Source organism: Ixodes scapularis, unplaced genomic scaffold, assembly GCF_016920785.2.
Source record: "Ixodes scapularis isolate PalLabHiFi unplaced genomic scaffold, ASM1692078v2 PGA_scaffold9__187_contigs__length_104089568, whole genome shotgun sequence".
In the NCBI taxonomy this organism is placed as follows: Eukaryota; Metazoa; Arthropoda; class Arachnida; order Ixodida; family Ixodidae; genus Ixodes; species Ixodes scapularis.
In genome coordinates, this window is record NW_024609884.1 from 90,978,610 (window position 1) to 91,000,662 (window position 22,053).

General features: G+C 45.1%; 1 protein-coding gene across 1 annotated transcript; it reads left to right on the forward strand.

Annotated features, from left to right (window-relative positions):
• Nucleotides 1-19,385: 19,385 nt before the first annotated feature.
• LOC121833814 (Fanconi anemia group J protein homolog) lies at nucleotides 19,386-21,430 on the forward strand. The gene is made up of 2 exons (XM_042287465.1): nucleotides 19,386-19,408; nucleotides 19,681-21,430. Exons 1-2 carry the CDS (start codon nucleotides 19,386-19,388, stop codon nucleotides 21,428-21,430), a joined length of 1,773 nt encoding a protein of 590 aa, XP_042143399.1.
• The last annotated feature ends 623 nt before the right edge of the window (nucleotides 21,431-22,053 follow it).

The following is a 22,053-nucleotide window of genomic DNA, read 5'->3' on the forward strand; positions in this document are numbered from 1 at the left end:
GACCGTCTCATTAAATATGCTGATGACTCTTCCACTTCCTCGAGTGATGGCTTTTCACAATCATCATTGTACAAAGAATTTATTCATGAAGGGGATTCTATTTCAGAAGATTCATCGATACTTCATAAAGATGACTATATTAAGGATATAGATGCAGAGTCGTGTTACGCCACTGAAGAAGAAAGTGAAGATTCTTCGTCACCACTACTTCGGAGGAAGAAGAAAAGAAAATCACTTGTCTGCACCGACGACGACGACGAAGAAGAAGATGCAGCTATTAAAAAATTTAAGGAAGATGAAAAAAAATAAAAGAATATTTTAAATCAATTTCTTTGTACTTGTTTTTGCTGTTAAATACTGGCGAGCATTCCTCAAAATCCGATCCAAAATCTACTACCTTATTGGGATCTTTAAAAACTTCTCGTACAATAATTGCGCATGGTTCTATCGTAATAAATTTCTTCAAAGCCACATCCTCCTGATAAGTAATTGGTGATTGAGCGAAGCGAAACAATTGTTTAAACATAGTTATTATCAATGCGAAGTGACCTAGTAGCGGCCGGAGGAGGTGTCTGACGTGTACGTTTGCGAGAATGCTTATACGCACAATCTAAGAGTACGATTAAAGATGCAGCAGCTATTGAACCGCCGATAATATATTTTTCATTCAACGTTTTAGGTTTTTGCGCTTTAGGTATAAATATGTATCGCGGAGCTTGTACAATTATTTTGTCTCTAGATCCATATCTTTGATAATTATTCATATTTTGATCGTTTAATATTGTTCTATTATTGACGTCATTTATAATACGTCTAAACTTAGTTGTCGTGTTACCAGGCTTAATTGACCAGGCAAAGAGTGAATCGTTTAATCCTTCGGCTTCTTCCAAACCATCCAACTTCGTATAGGTGCCATGCAGTATGGTCAGCAATTCTGGATCTGATGCTGTTTTCGTTGAATGTAAGTAGATTAAGATATACGAGTATACTACTTTTTATGGAAGCGTCCAGTAAATAAGGTGTAGATTTGAGTTCATTGACCATTTTTTCCAGACTTACAAGGCTCGAGGAAACTGTGTCTATATTTCTATACATTATGTTCCAATCTGTATAGACGATTGCATTTCTCACGTAGGACAACCATATATCACCATACCAATGTTAACGTATTGTCCAATCGTAATGTGCGTAAGGAATTACGTCGTTTTTTGCATTTAAAATGGATAACAATTTTTCAAAATTAACATAATAGTCCTTAAGCAAATCAATTACTCTAGGACTGAGAATTTTATAATCAAATTTCTCTCGAACTAAAGATGCCGCGGGATGGAATAAAGCCCAATATAAGGACTATTATCTGTGGCCATTTTTTCGAAATTATCTGCAACTAAGTTATCTTGTATAGCTTGTAATTCAATTTCAGTAATGTTATTCATAGATAAATACTGCTTCACTTTGTTCCTGTCATCTGCTGTATATTTAATTATGGGGCTTAATAATCTTTCGTCCAATTCATCAATGAATGTTTGTGCCATATTGATCTTACTCTCGAGATTTTTAAAAATCTTGTAAGCATTAGTAGGAGTGTCTTTTAACCAATAAAGGAAATCTGCCTCCCATTTCGTTGATCCGATCTTAGATCGAAATAGCTCTTTTAAACTCGATGCGAATAGAGGATGGTTTGAAGACCACGATGGATGTTGAGATACTTTGGAAACCCACTCGGTAAATTCTAGCCTATTGCTGAACATCGATATAAAAAATGCTACGCTTTTCTATATACCTCCCATTTTCTCCGTAAACGCTCTTTGATCCTCTTTCGCAATCTGCATGGATGCAAAAGTGGAAAATGGCGGTATGTGTTGCCATCTATTAACTGATGTTAAAACCAAGTGCCAGCGGCCGTTCGCGACTCCGGCGCTCGGCAATACGGGCGTCTCCGATCTCAAATTTCTCGTTGAGAGGGGGGTGCTTTCATTCGCATGCAAACTTTTGTTCAGGTGTTTATGTTTGAAAGTGGGGGGGGGGGGGGGTGCTTAAAATCGGGGGTTCTTAGAATCGCGAAAATATGATAGTTTCCAGCAAAAGAGGTATCTTAATTACGAGAGTAATAGAGATAACCCCGCGTCATTGTCGCAACCCCCAAAAATAGCCTCAGTTTTCGGGAAAAGAAGTGTGTTCATTACGCGAGTAAACATGGTACATTCAAGGTTGACAATGTGTGTGGAGCCTGCTAGGCAGTAAACTCAGCACACAAGAAAGCTTGCACTTTCATGGGGTAGTAACATAAATGTGCCTATCAACAGAGCGGGTGTATCTCGAAACAACCCATCCTTATTTGAACCTTTCACGTTTGAACGCATTCGCAAAACACCCTTCTCGTTTTGACCTTTCGCGTTTCGACCCTTTCTTATTTATACCCGTCTCATTTGAACCCATTGTCATTTGAACCCTTCTCGTCTGAACCTATTCGCAAAACGCCCTTCGCATTTTAACCTTTCGCGTTTCGACCCTTTCTCATTTGAACCCGTTGTCATTTGAACACCGTAGTGAGGTATAGAAAGAAGGAGAAACAGTTGAGGACGAAGGTTGAAGATGAAGCAAAGCGGCACCATCTCTTGCATAGCACATGAAACAATTTTCCTTATGCCTGCGTGCCACCCCGAGTCTCTTGACGTAGCTACGTGGTCACATGGTGACGTGGTTTCAAAAGTGCTAGCGCAGATTCGGTACTCCATTTCTCTTCTTTCGCTGTAGATGTAGTCGTGTGGAGCAGATGGATCATTGTGCTAGTCGTGTGTTATCCCTGGTAAAGGCCAATTCGGGTGGTCATTTTCCCTGAAAAAACGTTTCCCATATCTTCGGCAAGGGCGTTCGCGTGGTCAAAGGCTGGCGGGTGCAAGCTTTTCGGGTTGTGCTTCTCAGGCGTGTACCGGCAATTTACCAGCAGAAGTTTTCCCGAGCTCCAAGGGGTCGGGCAGGTTGTCTGCTAGACTGTATCCGGTATCGTCACATCCGAATCGGGATAGGGAACCAAACGAAACGATGCTCGCTGAGGCGGCAAATAGCGGGTTCGAGTGGCAAACGAAGCCATTGGACAGGCACGTTTTTGTGCTCAGAGACAAGATAGCAAAAACAACGAAAAGAAAGATAATTTATGTTTCAAAGAAAGTCAACATTTTTGGAAGAATTTATCCAGCCAGATGTAGTGTTTAAAGAAAAGAAAGACGAAGCAGAAATTAGATGAAAAAGGAAGAAGACGATGAAAAGGCGTACAACTGAATCGGCGTTCCTTCATCTTACATTCAACTACACTACATACACTACATTTGGCGACGAGGATGGGATTCGAACCCGCAGCGTCCGCAGGAATGCAGTCACTGTTTCGCTGGTTACCATGCTAGCCAAAACAATTTCAGGCCAGCGACTGTAATAGTCCATGACGGTGACCACGAAACGATGTCGTTGGGGTGCTTCTTCGATGGGACCAACGATATCGATGCTCAGCTTCTCCCAGGGACGTTCGGGAAGCGGTATTGGTTGTAGTGGAGCAGGAAAAGTCTTTGCAGACTTATCAGCTGTCTGGCAGGTCAGGCAACCACGAACAGCGTGTTCCGCTGCTGCATCCATGGCTGGCCACCAGTACCACTGCCTCAATCGTTGCTTGGTTCGGACGATTCCCAAGTGTGAATCATGAGCCAGGGCGATGATTTTAGTAGCCATTACAGTTGGAACTACGATTCTTTCACCACTACTAATGAAGACTTCAGTTCCCATGAAAAGGAAAAAGAATGTGATCCAGTTACAAAAGTGCTGGAAGTTGGAGAAGTGCACAAAGCTGGAATCTATGTGACAATGCAAGTAGAACAACAAGATGTCAAGTTCCTACTTGACACTGGTTCTGCAGTTTCCATTCTCTCCCATGAAATCTACCAGAGCAAATTTGCGGACAAACATCTACTCCAACCAGCTGCAGTACAACTACAAAATTACTCAAGGCAGCGCATTCCACTTCTTGGATGTTTCGTGGCAACAGTCACGTACAAATGGTCCTCAGCATCACTTGTGCTTTACGTCGTTTCACAAGGATCAACATTGCTGGGACTGGACGGACTTTCCGCACTTCGACTTCGCATTGACGAATCTACCCTGCAGTGCATGGAGACCTCTACACCGATCTCTACGGACTTGAAATCTATCATCGACTCTACCTACTCTCACCTGTTCACACCAGGAATAGGCATGGCAAAAGGTTACGAGCATCTAGTCAAGGTGAAGAGAGACGTTCCTCCTGTCGCAGTAAAGCTCCGTCGACTGCCACTTACCATTCGTGAAGAAGTGCCTAAAGAGCTTCTGCGTTTACTCGATATGGACATTATCAAGCCAGTCACCGCATCTGAATGGGTATCACCCATTGTTGTTGTAAGAAAAAAAGACTGAAAGCTACGACTATGCGTGGATCTTCGTGCTCCCAACAAAGTAATTGTCGTCGACTGCTTTCCATTCCCAAACACGGAAGAGCTACTCAACGCCTTGGATGGAGCCAAGGTATTCTCCAAGCTGGATTTAACAGCAGCTTACCACCAGGTTCTTTTGTCGCCTGAAAGCCGTGACCTAACTGCTTTCATTACACACGAAGGCCTCTACCGCTACAAGAGAGTGTGCTTTGGCTTGGCATCTGCACCTTCAGCTTTCCAGAAGATGATGCGCGACATTTTCGTAGGATGTTCGGGTGTCCTTTGCTATCTCGACGACATTATCATCTTTGGTGCTGACGCAGAGGACCATGCAAAGAACTTGACAAAAGTTCTGCAGCGCATCTCAGACACTGGCCTGAAGCTTAACGACAAGTGTGTTTTCGGAGTAACAGAATTGACATTCGTAGGACATACTATCACTTCTCAAGGTGTGACTCCTCTACAAGAAAACGTTCAAGCTATTCAAGATGCGCCTATACCAAAGGACCATCATTCCCTGCGCTCCTTTTTAGGACTTGCGGGATATAACGCAAGGTTCCTTCGCAACTACTCGGATGAAGTTGAACCACTAAGAGATCTTCTACGTGGCGAGAAGACATTCGTTTGGACGAACACAGCACAATGGTGCTTCGATAGAATCAAGCCGCTGATTGCCAACTGCAACGCGCTTGCCATGTTCAGTCCAGGATTGCCAGTTCTTGTCACAACGGATGCGTCCGGATACGGTATTGGCACAGTGCTCCAGCAGGCCAACGGATCCGATCTGCAGACCGTTGCGTTTGCTTCAAGAACACTTTCACCGGCAGAGCGCAAATACTCTGTTGGGGAACGGGAAGCCCTCGCATGCGTTTGGGCACTAGAGCATTGGCACGTGTATCTCTGGGGAAGACCATTCACCCTCTGCACAGACCACCAAGCACTTACCACCCTACTGAGCTCTCAAGGCACGGGTCACCGTCCGCTCAGAATCGCTCGATGGACAGCACGTCTGCTCAACCATAACTTTGTAGTGCACTACAAGAAGGGCGAAGACAACGTCATCGCAGATGCACTTTCCCGACTACCATTACCTGATGCGTCTCCTGACCTGATTGAAGAGGAAGTTATCTCCGTCATAACTAAACAACCCATTTCGAAGAACGACCTGCAGTCTGCTACAGCCGCTGACTCGGTACTTAAAAAAATCAAGCATTTCGTCTCAGACCACGGAAGCCAATTTACATCGGCAGAATTCGAAGAATTTTTACGGGAACGTGGCATTCGACATACATTCTCATCCGTTTACTACCCACAGTCAAATGGTATGATTGAAAGATTTAACCGAGTGCTGAAGGGGTTTATTCAGCTGGCTCTCCTTGAACAACGAAACCTCGAAGAAACACTGACCGAATATGTCGGAGTATACCGCGCAACACCACACTCAACTACGGGTGTGTCGCCCGCATTCCTGTTGCACAATCGGCATCCGCGGACCAAGCTGAATGTCGTCGGATGGCCATCAGAAAGCTTTTTCACGGAACCGACCGGAGCAATGACGGAGCTGAGAGAGCGAATTAGAAGACAGCAGCTTGCTGCTCAAGAGTACGTAGACCAGAAGAGAGGCGCACGTACGCCAGCTTTTCAGCCAGGCGATTTCGTTCGCGTGAAGTTGCCAGGTCATCACGCCAAGGGGAGTTTGAGATACTCCAAGCCACGCAAGATACTGGAGCGTCGAGGATCGAATGCATTCGTGCTCGACGATTACAAGGTGTGGAATGCAAGCAAACTCTCAAAACTACCACAAGAAGTCCTGCCACGACTTACTTCGGGGACAGACAATGGGCTGTCACCTGCCACTTCGTGGAATCCTCCACCAAACACGCCCCAGTCACACGAGTTTTCCCCGGCGGGAGACCGACCGGAATCGAGATCATTGTCAAATGGTACAGACACCCACCGACAAGAACTTCAACTCCAACCTCTTCGCAGGAGTTGCAGACAACGAAAACCTCCGGAAAGACTAGGAAGTTATGTGACATGAACATTGCCATATAGGCACTCGGGTTTTCGTTGACTCGACAACTTTGTTTATTTAGATGCTTCTTTTCTGCTTTGGTTGTTTTAGTATGTGCATTTCCTTTAAAAAATGGGGGAAAAGTAGTGTTTAAAGAAAAGAAAGACGAAGCAGAAATCAGATGAAAAAGGAAGAAGACGATGAAAAGGCGTACAACTGAATCGGCGTTCCTTCATCTTACATTCAACTACACTACATACACTACACCAGAGCAAGGTATCTTTGCTCTGAGACACGGGCTGCATCATACATCACTTTATTTTATAACTCTAACAAAAAGTTATCACACCGCTGAAAAAAAAGTATATGCATAGTGATGCAGTTTGAAACTTGGACACGCATTACAATTTCAAGGAGGGTGGGTGCAATGAGAAGACCGAGGATTCCAAAAAAGGTACTAGGGAGTTTTAGTAGATCGTTCCGATACCCCCGATAGCGATACTATGCATGCGCAAGGGAGGCGGTGTATCGGGTACCATTATCGGAGTCATGGGAACGATCTACTAAAACTCTACTAACAGTAAACAGAATATGGAGAGCGACGCTGGCAAGCCTCCGTGGCAACAGTTAATCGGAAATCCAAACGAAGTTTATTGAAATTTGACGCGCGTGCGGGCAGCACCCCATTGATTTATACATCTGCCCTTTCATTGATTTTATATTTTAATATTCTGTCAGCTGTACGGACTGTGGTAATGTCAATATTTTGAAAAGTTTTGTGAAGCCGCTTCTGTTTACACACATCTCAAAGAGTCGTAATTTATGTTGGCGTATGCAGCGTGCTCATGGTACCATTGAATGATCGAAGAAGAAGTTAACAGAGCTCACTCGCGACCCAGTCAAATAAAAACGCCAGTTCATTGTGCTCTGCATTCGGGTGGAGATGGTCACGTGATGCGCCAGCGTCGCCGGTGCCAGAGGCAAGGGCTCGAAGGCAATTAATTACCCGAACTCGCCATAAATACCGCAGAAAGATTGCGAGATCATGATGTTGGATTCATTTGGGTTCGAAATGAGAGAGGTTAAAATGAGAAAAGTCTTTTTCTGACAATGGTCAAAACCAGAAAGTATGTTTTGAGAAAATTTGAAATGAGAAAGGTTAAAATGAGAAAAGCCGTTTTGAGAAGGGTCAAAACCCTAAAGTTTGTTTTGACAACGGTTTAAATGAGAAAGGGAGAAACGCGAAAGTTGTTTTGCGCTGGGTTGAAAGGAGAGGGTAAAAACGAGAAGGTAGAAATGCGAACGGGTTCAAATGAAAACCACCCAACAGGGCAGATTCAGGCCCTAAGGGAGTTCTTTTCATGAAAGAAGTGCAAGGTCAACCTTTCCACTCCCCTAAAGCTATGAATCTCCCAAGGATAACAGCAGTTCAACTTATTTCTTATGTCGTGTGCCTTAGAAAGTAAAGAATAAGTGAACTGGAGACTTGGGACTTTTGTCTGCAGGTATCCTTCATCAGGCAATACCATTAAAGAACCAACACTGCCATTTAAAACTGGACCTCACATTTGATGCAAAGTAATCCACGAGACTTGCAGGGTTCCTTGGAGACTACTCAAAACAGACTGCCCTCCCGCAATTATGATATATTATTTACATTTCACCTATCGAAAGCGCTAAAGCAAGGATGTGCAAGCACCTGTTTATTTGCAGAGCACGGCATGCACGGCTACCTCGTCCTGCCAGGGGTTTCGTAGCTTCCATTAGAGCTTTTTCATGGTTCGGCAGAGCAACAAGTTAAGGTGTTATTGTCAACCGGCACGTCACGAGCATCCAAACAATGGCCTCTAGTTCAAGTAACTCGACCATTTACTTTATAGTCATAAAAAAGAATGTGCTGGATCAATTCATCCGCCTAAGTAGCCCAGTCATTCTGTTTTCGGCAGGCAATGAGAATGGATGCGAAAGGCTTGCTCAACACGAACCGCGACGACGACCAACGCTGGCTGCAGTGACTCGGCAAAGACCGTTCCAAAGTATTATCAGATCGTTTTGCTTCCTCTGGCTTTCAGCGACACAAACAAGTGTCAAGTCGTACTGCACTGCGACAACGCTGGACGAATCTACAGACTTTAAGGCTTTCGAACAGCGCTGGCAGAGGGGTGTACCAGATGTCCCGAGTTACTTGACATGCAGATAAACGAGGCGAAAAAGAAGCTGCCTAACGCTGGACAGCTCATCGGCGAGGGCAAGATAATCCCCGCCTCGACACGGACCCCACGTTTCGCACGTCGTTTCGATGTGCGAAACGACGCCTGTCGAAGAGGCTTTGTAGACTGCAGCAACGCAAAAGAGGCAACAAACGAGGTCACGGGAGCCATCGGGTCTTGCTATCGGATCTCTCAATCCCGGCAGTTGGTCGTGGAAGTTTCGGCAAAAGCACGAGCGAATGCACGTGTTGCTGTCGTCACGGCACCGCCAAAACTTCTGTGGACTGCTAATATGGAGAATGACCTGCAGCAATACAGGCGTCTGCTGCATCCACCCTTCCTGATGTGGTACTGTCAGGGCAACGGCAGGCAACAGCATCATACATCTGCAACGTCATCGGGTGAAAATTGGAAGACCCCTTTTGAGGATGCCGTAAACACACCGGTCTGAGGAGCATAATCTATACCGTAAAATCCCGAAAGAGAGCCCACCCAACATTAAGAGCAAATCGGCTGAGAATATGGAGTGAGCTAATTTTCAGTGTACAATCAAGAAAAGTATTAAAAAAATTGCTATTTTTAGGTTGTGCCACTTCCAAGCTTGTTATGGAGGCAGGGGGCAACGAAGCAAAAATGACTGTACTTCCAAGTCAGCAATGTTCCCTTATATCCCACCATAGCGAACCAGCCCCATTTACATCAAGGCCATCATTGATCGCAACGCTAGTATTTCTCAGAGTGGGCTAGCTTTCAGTGCTTAAAAAAGTATCGCACGTACGGTGCTGCAGGTAACTCTGTATGGCACTCAACATTCGGCCACGGAAACCGAGATCGAATAAATCTTGCAGAATGCCGTAACGCCAGGCTGTGTCGTATGCTTTTTCCAAATCAAAGAAGATGGAGAGACACTGTTGTCTGTTGACAAACGCCTCACGTACGAAGGTCTCAAAGCGGACGAGATGATCGACAGTGGACCGTGCTGACCGAAAGCCACACTGGAACTTATCAAGGCAGCTGTTTCGTTCTAGAAAAAACACGAGTCTCTTGTTAATCATCCTTTCTAATGTCTTGGAAAGACAGCTAGTTAGAGCTATTGGTCTGTAGCTAGATGCACAAGAGGGATCTTTGCCGGGCTTAAGCACTGGTACAACCACAGCGGTCTTCCAGGAGGATGGAAAGTGGCCCTCGACTCTCTCCTATTATCTGTGGCCATTTTTTCGAAATTATCTGCAACTATAACTAAGTTATCAGCTTGTAATTCAATTTCAGTAATGTAATTCATAGATAAAAATAAATACTGCTTCGCTTTGTTCCTGTCATCTGCTGTATATTTAATTATGGGGCTTAATAATCTTTCGTCCAATTCATCGATGAATGTTTGTGCCATATTGATCTCGAGAGATTTAAAAATCTTGTAAGCATTAGTAGGAGTGTCTTTTAACCAATAAAGGAAATCTGCCTCCCATTTCGTTGATCCGATCTTAGATCGAAATAGCTCTTTTAAACTCGATGCGAATAGAGGATCGTTTGAAGACCACGATGGATGTTGAGATACCTTGGAAACCCACTCGGTAAATTCTAGCCTATTGCTGAACAGGGTATCGATATAAAAAATGCTACGCTTTTCTATATACCTCATATTTTCTCCGTAAACACTCTTTTCTAAAACGCGTAACGCTTCACTGTATATTTGCTTAACATTAAGTAGAAAGGATTCGTCTTTTTCATTGTGAAGATTAAAAACCAATTTTTCCACTTCGTCTAAATTATAAACATCCAGGTTCAACCAACTATCGAGAAGACTTTTCACTTCGGCTTCTCTATTGTCTAAAACGGACGCTTCCATTTCTTTGTGCATGCGTGCAAATTTCTCCGAGTATGTTACATACCGGATCGCTATAAAATCTATACATGACAGACTTGAGTGCCGGAATTGCAACTTCTCTTTTAAGCCCCGAGAGAAATATCCTTCTCTTCCAATTGAGTGAATTCGTTTAACAAGAATTTGGTATGTTTCGGTAGGAAATCAATAGCGTAGTCATGAATATTAACTAAAGTAGGAATACTAGGCAATCCGTGCAAAGTTTGAAAGACAATATCTACCATATTGTCGTCTATCTGATAGTTTGTATGTAAGCCAACCTTATCGTACAGATCTACATTTTGTAATTTAAAAGCTTCGTCCACTCTACGTTCGAGTTCGCGGTCAAATTCGGTCGGAATATTCAAAAACGGTGTATATAATAAATCCATTTTTATTTATTAGTATCCAAGTATGCGAATATTTTCTACTCGAAGTGCTTGTTCAACGTCCTTCTTCATACTAACTGTCCTGCGTTGGCGATACCTTGAAAATGTAATGGCGCGACGCACTGCGTTGTCCAGAAACCTGCGAATTTCCTTTTGTACATCTGCGTGAAGCTCGCTGGAGACTCGTACTACGCTGCTCCGAAGACTCAAGCGTTTCAATTCGTTCTTGCATAAGTCAGTATTATCCTTCTTTCTATTGTGTCTTCTCACCCTTGATTTTGCCATGACTCCACTTTTTTTTATTTTGTATTTAGTTTAGAGAAATAAAGTTGTGTAACACTTATGGTTTTTTTTTCATTCATTCTATTGTTTGGGCTCTTCCCATAAATTTGCTAGAACATCTTTAACAATCTGTCCGAAAGATTTATCGTCAACCTCACGTTTGGAAGTCTCTCATGCGAGAGACGAACGGTTGCATCTACGTCGAAGACCCGCTGCGCAACACCATCAATGGCTACATCGAATCCATCGCCTGCGGTGAAGCGTCTCTAATGTGTGCTGTGCATCGCGGACGCATAAGTGAAGGAATCGATTTTAGCGACAACTTAGCCCGTGCCGTGATCTCTATAGGCATTCCGTTTCCATCGACGCAACAGGAGGACGTGCATTTAAAGATGAAGTTCAACGACGCTCGACAACCGAGTGGACGACGCTGCACCTGAACTACAGATGGAATTGCTTGAACTGCAAGCAAACACTGTACTCAAGCAGAAGTTTGAGGACGTCGGAGTCCCGAAGTTCTACAAGTTCCTCGACGAGGCAAACTTCCCCTCGCTGCGCCAACAAGCAGTAAGAATAATCGCCATGTTCGGAAGCACGTACTTGTGCGAGCAACTGTTTTCCTTGCTAAAGGTGAACAAGTCGACACTTCGGTCAAGGGTGACCAACGAACATCTGCGATCGAACATGAGAATCGTTTCCGCACAAGGGTTAAAGGCGGACATCGATTTTCTCGTCGCCGCTAAGCGTTGTCAGGTGTCAAGCCAGCGCTCATAGAATTTTAGCTCCCATATTTGTGGTTCACATGAATAAATATATTTCGGCTTTCATAGACTGTTTTGGACGTTATCTTTGTAATACTGCAAATTGCAACATAATTTACGCAGGTAAACTTTGCGGCAATGAATTGTAGCATGGTTGGTGCAGATTTCGACTGTTGTCAAAAGCGGTGGTGGTATCTGGCGTGAACCCCGTGTTGGTCAAAAGCAGGAAGCAGACGTCACACACTTCCGAATGGCGGCAATTGCAAATCCAACCCCCCTCCCCCCGCTCCGACATGCCGGCCCTTGCGAACCTAGGATTTCTGGATGCGGCCCGGCTCCTAACGTGAGTTTGAGACCCCCGAGTTGAAGGGTCATAATGCAAAATCTTGAAAATGTTTAAGTTATTTGCAATATGAAATCATTGCAAGCGGCTTAGTGCTCAACCTTTAAGGGTTTCAAGTAACTTGAAAATGAATGTTTTTTTTTTTTTTTTTTGCTTTTAGTTGAATTGGATAATATCAGGAAGTTTGATGTTGATAGCAATGAACTGATTATTTCAGTAATAATGAACTATAAATGAACTCACGAAAGTCAGTTTGAACACAGTGGCTATGCATCTCCCAACAAAGTGGCAGTGGTGAAATGACCGTGCCTGACCAGTGAACACGATTAAAGTCCGTCGGTACGTAGTGTATTCATTGTCGTGTTTGTCTCCCATACTCGAGCCTTTTTTCAGATCCTTTCGTAGCAGCTGGTTTCTGATCCTTGCATGCCTCTTTTCTTTCAATAGGCACGGCATCAAGTACGAGCCTGTTGCTGTGCGATGCTACGAGAGTTGCTTGTGTGCCCTTAGACACGACATGCAGAACTTCCCCCACGGCATCCTTGTTCACCCGGAATGCCCATCGCTCGTGCCATCTCGACAGAGAAATCTCTGGGATCCAATTGAACCAACTCCTCATGCAGTTGTAGTGGTGAAGTGCCCGTACACCCTGAAAGACTGTTTCAATGCAGTGCGGAACTTTTATATGACGAAGGGCACTGCAGGTGTATACCGGCTGAACAGGAACCATAAGCATTACCGTCAGATACTTGGACAGATGGCACTCTCCGGGCTGCTGTGGGGGGACTTCGTAGTCTACTCACACAGGACCTCCAGGACCTCCTCAAGGTATTCGGCACCAGCATCGCCACGGACTTCTGAACTTTTCTGCGGATTGGTGTCGTATTTGTCCATTTTCGTATTGCGCCTAAATTTCGGGCACTTTTCACTTTTTTTCTTCTCATGAATTTCAGCATATCACTTTTAATGTTTGTTTGTTTTACTTTCAATAAAGTTTGTCATCTTAGAGATTAGGGCAAAGGTATTTGAATCGACATCCCAATTTCGAACGGAGGTCACGGTATCAAGAATGGGAGGGGTTTTAGGCCTTGTCATTTGGTAAACTGCTTCCATGAGACAGTAGGTTGCGTGCAAGCACTGTGATCGAGCATTTGACCAGATGAGATATATTTGCATAGTTTTTGGGTTTTTTTTTCTAGTGTATCTGAAGAACACTCGGCACGTTTCTGCTTTAGTTAAAGGGTCGTGATGCAATATCTTGACAATTTTTAAGTTATTCTTAATATGAAATCATTGGAATGGGAATTGAATTAGATGCCTTTTGCCCGGAATAGAATGGGCCCGGTTCTCTATATTTTTTATTATTTTTTTTACGTTTAGCTATACTCAGTTAGTCAGCGAGTCAGTTGTTCAGAAATAAAATGCGTGGGAAGCTGCAAACCGGCGTGGAGCCCTAGCCGACTTATACGCCAAAAAAAAACGTGCAATACAAAAGAACAAGGGTCAAAGCAAAGAACAAAGGGGGGAGGGAAGGGGGCGGCGATGGCGCCTTTCACCGGTGAAGTTCAACACAAACCCGAATGCGTCTGCACCTGTTGCACGGCTCAAGGGTACGTCATCAGTTGAGGTGAACTTGACCCACTGCTCTGGTGATCCGATACCTAGGAAGGAGGCCAGACGTGGTCTCGCTGTGCCGACCCAGACTTCGTACCCCTGCGACTCGTCTCAAGCGCGCTGTTTCTCGGAGAGCTCGCACCTGTGCCGGCCATTTCGGGTCGCAATTCACAGGTCTCTGTTTGGATGATGCTAACCGAAACTTGAGGACTGCCATTCATGCGTTGGAGGCGGAAGGTCGGCAGGTAGGACCTTCACAACAGGGATGCCACCGCATCGTTTTATCAACCGTAACAGAAGATAAGACATGTGCTCCAGGACGCTCAGGTGGTCCACCCTATTCTCGAAAATTCCAACTGCAACTGCCTGCATAGTCTTCAACGATGTCACCTACAACGAAAGTATGCATCGTCCTTTCATACAACAGTGTGGGTACAGTTTCATGTTCAAGGCAACACCTACAGATACAAGAATACTAGTTCACTCCGCCGTGACATCATCTGATCAGTGTTGACAGGAACGCCCTTATTGGACAGGGAAGTGATGATGTTTTGATGGAATTTATTTAGAGGTCAAAGTCTTTTCGCATCACTGGTCAGGCAGACAGGATGCTAGGGAAGGGGCCGCGGTCAATCCTTGATGGAAAGTTTTTTGAACCCATTGAAGACTCCTCTTCGTCCGGAACCACTACCTTCAAGGCGAAGCGCCAAGCCTGCGAAAAAGTAATTTCGGGATAAAAAAAAAAAAAAAAATTTTCCACTTCAAACTTAAAGCTTCATCTCAGTTGGCGTCTCAAAGAAATTCGAAGAATGTATTGCATTATCAGTATTTATATATCTGCCCTCCCTAAAATGTATTCCTGTATTTGATTTTCCAAAGACTTTTCGACTCTATAAAATGTATTTCCGATACGTATCACGATACATTTTTACAGATATATTTGAGTATCAGTATTTTAGCTACTATTTTCCTCTATCCCAGTATTTCTATTTTCAAATACATTTTTTGACTATTTCTGCCCGACCCTGCAACGCAATGCAGCTGTCAAGTGTCATGCAGCTGTCAAGTGTCAATTTTTATGTTTAAGAATTGGAGGAATGGAATGGAACGATTCAGCCATTCCAGGAGTGGGAATGGGCCCAGTGTCCCCATTCCTAGGAGTTGAAAGGAATTGAATTACTGAAAACTCTTAATTCCCGGAATGGAATTGAAATGGAATTGGGGTGCCCATTCCGCAACACTGTTTTGAAGCACCATCACGCGAGCAAAACCAGTCGCAGCAAATTCTCTTTCGCAACAAGGCCGCCAGCGAGCAACCCACGACCCCCACGAGCAATCGAGGAACTGGAACTGCGGGAACGATCAGTGGCCGCCAAGGCCTTCTCTGAAGGTCAAACGGTGAGGCGAGCTACGGGAGGAAGGGTAAAAGGGAAGGAAGAGAGGCAGCCGAGGTTACAAGTGGGTGAAGAGGATAAGTTTGTCTTTGAGAGATGTTCCTCGGTGGGACTGCTTGCGGCGCTTCAAGTTCAAGGACAAGCAGGAACCTGTCCGTCGTCGATTGTTTGCCGCAAGTGTTGGCTGTTACAGTGGGACAGCATCCGCGACACGTAACTTTGCGGTGTTTCCAGACAAAAATCTGTTTGTCGCTCTAGGGGGACGAAGCTATAAGTCTAAAAAGACAAACGTTATTCCTCCCTCCCTTCTAAGCCAATTTTCTCCCCCTAACTATCACCAGGATTACTTTTGGGGGATCGGGCAAAAAAAATGAAAAAACAGCACCCCCCGCCTCTCTTCCCCCCCATTGTTTTACGTTCCGAAGCACCATTACGTTTTCTTGTTTTATCCTGCCGGTACCTTTGATCAGAAAAACCTTTCAGCCGGCTCGAAAAGGTGTTGATTACTATCCGTTAAGTTGGCAGCGAGCCTGGCGACTCGTCGGTCGCTCAATCAGGTGTGAACACTGGAGGTCGCCAGTCGCTTGTCGCCAGTTGCTCCAGCGACTGTCCCAAGTCGCAAGTGTGAACGGGCCTTAATCCCCACACCCGTTCTCGGCCCTTTCGCCTCCCTTAGCCTTGCCACCGTGCCCGGCCTTCCCCCCTCTTTCGGCCTTGACACCCCTCCCGGCCCTTTCGCACTCGGCAGTTCCGGCTCGCTCGGCCCTAATCCACGCTTGGCCCTTCCGCGAGGGCCTGCCGAACTGGTAGTGACCCAACCAAACAACTTCGACAGCTCAAATTCGGTGACTGCGAGGGCGCAGCCTTGCAGCTTTGCAAAGCCTACACCCGAAAAACTAGGCTGAACTAGCGCCAAAAAAAAAAAAAAAAAAAAATATATATATATATATATATACATATATATATATATATATTCGGGTAGATTACGCGATAGGAGCTGAAGATACCTGTAAGTCATGAGGTCCCTGCGGCCACACCCATCACCCGTCGCTCAGAATGGGGATTATCTCGGCTTATCCTCTCCGAAGAAGCCGGCGCAAAAGGGGACCTTCTTCAGCCTATTGCGCCGCCATCTGCCCCATTCCAGCAAATCGGTATGGATTTACTCTGACCTTTCCCACCGTCGACGAAAGGAAACCGATGGATCATCGTCGCGACCGATTATCTCACGCGGTACGCCGAGACAAGAGCCCTTCCATCAGGAACGGCTGTTGAAGTCGCGAAGTTTTTCATCGAGTCCATCGTCCTCCCGCACGGCGCTTCCGAAGTCCTGATCTCAGACCGTGGATCATCATTCATGGCCCAGCTGACGCAAGAAGTCCTCCGTCTCAGTTATGGAGCATTCACACTGGAAGCGGATCCGCGTTCGCGAAGCGGTCGCGGATGCGGTTCGTGAGTGACCCCATTCAGACACACCGAGAGCCGGTTGGCGGTTTCTCGGCGATCACGCGTGATCCCTAGAGACTTGTGTTTGGCAACCCTGTTTTACAATCCAAAATCCACTTTAATTCAAAATCCAAAGCCAAACTTTTGCTATTATGGCACTCGGAATATTTGTCTCCGTGATGTTCACGCGCATCACGAGTTCAGGCAGCGAAAAAAGAAGCACAGACCCGCCAAACTCGCCTGTGATTCCCTCGACTTCGCCCACAAGCAAAGTCCAGCTAGGCGCGCCTTGCTGACTCAGAACAGGATGCCCCCGACCTTTTCTTCGAAGTGGACCCTTCCCGCGTGAATAGCTGACCTTGTGTTCGGGATAGAGGGCCAGTTTTCCCCCCTCATTGTTGTTCGCTCTTATCATTTTCGAAGTTGTGAGCGGTGGGGTGGACCGTGGTGCGGGGGAATGTGTTCGGTGCTAGCCGGTCGTGGCTTCGTTGGTGGCGGACTCTCCTCTCGTCTCTCGCAGGTCGATCGAGTCTACTGTTTGTTTGACATTAAGCTCAAATAAACGCCGTATGGATTACCTCTGCATTGTCTGGTACGTACAATTCATTCTTTGAGTAGGATTCTCTTTATTTATTTATTTATTTTAGTAGTAAACGTTACAGGTCGAGCTGGGGCAGGTACTCTGCCCCCTCCGCGGTAGTGCGTTGGCTACGCAATCAAGCTCACGACGTCTCTATCGGCCTTCGTGGTGGTCATGCACAGTGTTGAAAGCTTTCAATAGTTCACGCGACTATCCTAGTGGGTCGAAAAGCTGACATTTCGGTCGTTCAGGGGCGGGTTCCGACGTTCTACAGGCAGAGATTAAAAAGGCAACGAGCTTGGGCTGTGGCACCCCGAATAATCAACAAACTCTTACCCGAACCAAATCACTGGTGCAAAGTCCGTTAAAATTACCGAGTAAATTCTTTTCGCGGCGGATTCAAGTGACGGGCGTGAGCATCAAGTTTCTCCGTTGATTTGTCGAAAGCTAAGACTACATCGCTAGGACTACAGCGCCTTGGACGCCTCACCAGCGACAGGTGCCATCTTGTTTCGAAAGTCACCAACGTCACGTCAGCGTCGCGTTGTGATTGGTTGCCGCTTTGCGGTTCGTAAAAGCGGTTGGGAGAAATCGGTCCCGAAGCGGTTGGCAAAAACGCGCTCCAACCGCTCGATCCTAGCCGCTTTGCGGTTGAGAACGCGCGGATCCGCTTCCAGTGTGAACGCGCCATTACACCAGCCATCGTCGCACCACGGCGTACCACCCGCAGACCAACGGGCTAACGGAGAGACTCAACAAGACCATCGCCGACATGATCTCCATGTACGTCGACGTGGAGCACAAGACATGGGACGAGGTGTTGCCGTACGTCACATTTGCCTACAACACGGCCGTACAAGAGACCACCGGAAGGCCACCCTTTCAACTGGTGCATGGGCGCAAGGTAACGGCAATGCTGGACGCCATGTTACCCCACGAACCGGCTGTCGACACAAGCGACGACGCCCAGGTTGCCCAAAGGGCAGAAGAAGTCCGTCAGCTCGCCAGACTCCGGATTAAGGCTCACTTCCAGCCTGGAGAGAGGGTGTGGGTGTGGACACCGATTCGCCGCCGCGGTTTCGGCGAGAAACTCCTGAAACGTTACCTTGGACCCTACAAAGTGCTTCGTCGACTCGGGGATCTGGCCTACGAGGTGATGCCCGACGGAACACGGACTTCGTCACGCCGTCCTCCACGACCGGAAGTCGTCCACGTCGTGTGACTGAAGCCGCACTACGCTCGATAGGACTGTGGACCTTATGTGTTCCAAATGACTCTTTAGTTTACCGTTCTTTTTATTTGCTTTGTTTAGTTTTTGCGTTGCATCGGGACGATGCACTCTTTAAGGGGGGGACTAATGCCGCGCGCGCAGCTGACCAAGTAGGCAGCGTTCGCGTGGCCTAACGGTTATCGCCCTTCCCTTCCACGCAGAAGGCCAGGGTTCGATTCCTGGCCTCGGCTACACATTTTTTTGACACTGTAATGTGATGTTCTGGTGAATTCGAGAACCGTTTGGTTGATTCGAGGTTAGAATGTTCTACGCGCCGAACCTTCTATGCCGAACGATCCAGAAACCCACGAGGGTACATAAGGGATTCCGCAAGGCGAGCGGGGTCAGTCTCGCCCCAGCGTTCGACTCTGCCTTGGTATTTCGACATTATATGCAAGTATATAGATTATAGAATTTATCGGCATAACAAATGTGTTCTTTTTTCCGTGATACCGAGGTACTCCCCCATTTGGATTTCGCCGTACCCAAACATAGAAACTCGAATATATTGTGAAACTATCAATGTTTTGAATGTAAGTACAACGAGTTCCTTGACTTTTTTCACGGCATGCGTTCACAAACTTAGCATCATGTTGCACTTAGACCCTTTGTCTGTATTAAAAGACGTAATTCAACTTAGTACCATTCCAAATCCGAGAATGCACGACATGTTTATGAATATATTGTAATATAAAGACGTCCATCATAATATATGCGATTATTTAGAATGGTTCGAAAGATTGAAATAAATAAAGAACTGCTAGATGGTTAAAAAAATGAAAATGAAGTAATATCACTGAAAAGAAAAAAAAATTATGTCAAAACATAAATCTAAATCCAAGAAGCATAAGCATGAGAGTCGTCACCACCACCACCACCATCGTCGTAGTCGAGACAAAAATGTCATTTGTTTAATAGTAGACGAATGGAACGCGGCTGACGAAAAACCTGAAACTAGCAATGTCGTGCCTAGATTCGATCGCTTTATAAGAGAGAATACGGACGCGTCTTTTACATTAGTAAGCGAGGGTGATGAGGATGTTTCGACCGGAGACACAGACACCCTATTCAAATGAAAATACTTACCACGATACTAAAAGCATTGGAGAAGAAAGAAAATGTATTGATAGATTCGCCGACGGGATCGGGCAAGTCATTAGCCTTTATCAATGCAGCGAGGTGCTGGATTTCGAAGAATCCGACCACTAGCGTCGTGTATTTCTGTTCTCGGACTCACGAGCAACTCGATCAAATTACAAACACCGTTCGACAGGTGGATTCTACGATTAACACTACAAGGCTCATGGGCAAGGAAAAGTTATGTCTTTACAAGAATCCTCATGGAATGGGTAACATGGCATGCGTCTGTAATACCGTGAAAAAGAAATCTTGTATGTATTTTGCGAATATTGGTAAAGTAGAGCACCCGAAATCTGCGTCCTCAATCATCGATATGGAAGATTTAGTAAATCAATGTTCTACTTTAAAGATTTGTCCTTATTATACTAACGTAAATTATACGAAGAAGGCTCGTATACTTTTGAACATTGACAACATTGAAAATGTTTGTCGCGAGAGTTTTTCTTTCGAAGCTTCGTGTAGTAGGATGGAAAATTTCAAACATAGCGTGCAACCTGGCTCTGCCATATACATTATGTTTGTTAATTTGCTCAAAATGATAAAGCAAATTAAATTGCGCTCACAAAGAGACAGAGATTACGTTATGACAGGAACTGAATATTTGGAACTACTTCGTAAGTACATAACCGTAGATGTCATACCTCCGGCAAAGGACGAAAAAATTATTCGCTTCATGGACAAATTTACGGCAAACATTAATCTCATAACAGAGTATGATTCCGAAGGATTTAGGGTCGTAGTCTCTGGTGACAAATTTAGAGTCATTTGCCTCGATTCTCGTTATGCAATGGAATCTGTTGCAAAGAACACTCGCACTATAGTTTTGGCTTCGGGTACTCTATCTCCCACGACTTCGTACGAGACGGAGCTTGGTTTAAAATTTAAACATAAAATAATTGGAAATCACGTCGTTCCACCAGAAAATGTGCTCATAAAACGAATTTCACATTCACTGAACGATAAAAGGTCTTTGAGGCTTACCTATAATGCATACAACGACATTCGCATAGTTTCCGAAATTGGAGAATTGTTAACTAGTGTGTGTCAAACTATGAAACTTGGCGAAGTTGGCGCTTGTGGTGGTGGAGTTCTCTGTTTTTTTCCGTCTTATCAAGCAATGTCGAAATGTATCGAAATTTGGAAGACGGCGATGGACGACGTTTGGAAGTCTCTCATGCGAGAGACGAACGGTTGCATCTACGTCGAAGACCCGCTGCGCAACACCATCAATGGCTACATCGAATCCATCGCCTGCGGTGAAGCGTCTCTAATGTGTGCTGTGCATCGCGGACGCATAAGTGAAGGAATCGATTTTAGCGACAACTTAGCCCGTGCCGTGATCTCTATAGGCATTCCGTTTCCATCGACGCAACAGGAGGACGTGCATTTAAAGATGAAGTTCAACGACGCTCGACAACCACAACTTCTCGACGGACGGCATTGGTACCAGATACAAGCCATGCGTGCAGTCAACCAAGCAGTGGGTCGTTGTATTCGTCATTCTAAAGAGTGGGGCCTCATACTCCTCGTGGATCATCGTTTCTTCCAGAATGAAATTTGGATGGGGATGTCCGACTGGATCAAGTGCATTGAGAAGCAGCAATCAATTCACCAGCGCAACAGCACAGCCATCGTGGAGGACTTATCTAATTTTTTCAAAAATAAATAAAAACATGACCACAACGATCGAAAGTATTGTCGCTTATTTAGAGATGCGTAAAAAGAACATTACGCCCGAATTCTTACGTTGTTTTTTCGCACACAATTACGATAACGAGGCTATGCCAATAATATATATTATTGTATTTTTATGGCAACGTTCGGCGGACATTTTGAGTTTATACGCAAAATTGTATTTGGAAAAATATCCATTATACAATAAATCCATGAGTGTGGCCAAAGAGCTTTTGAAACAGGCAAAAAATTGTGAAAAGAAACACGAAGAATATGATAGCAAGTTCTTTGAATTCGGTAAAGTCTTGATGCGTTTTGGTGTGGGCTTGAATGACGTCTACACAAAAAACATAAAACACCTTCAAGACAGGTTAGCGATAGTAAATTATGTACCCAGATTTCATCAGCGTCAAGCGTGTATTAATATGTGGCAAAACAGTAATAATTACAAATCGCTCTGGGTGTTTTCAGAAATGATGGTATCAATACCGTTGGAAAACCGATCTTTAATTTATGTCATGCACTACTGCCAACATTTAGAGTCGGAGATGGATGCTGCATTTTTCGAGAGATTGTTCACCACCTGGTCTAAAATAGACGCCAGTGTGGTACAATTCA

Bases quoted from the DNA above. Each gene is read 5' to 3' on its own strand.
- LOC121833814 (XM_042287465.1), top strand. From the start codon at position 19,386: ATGGTTAAAAAAATGAAAATGAA. The intron at 19,409-19,680 runs GTAATATCACTG...CCGGAGACACAG, and splicing joins GTTAAAAAAATGAAAATGAA to ACACCCTATTCAAATGAAAA.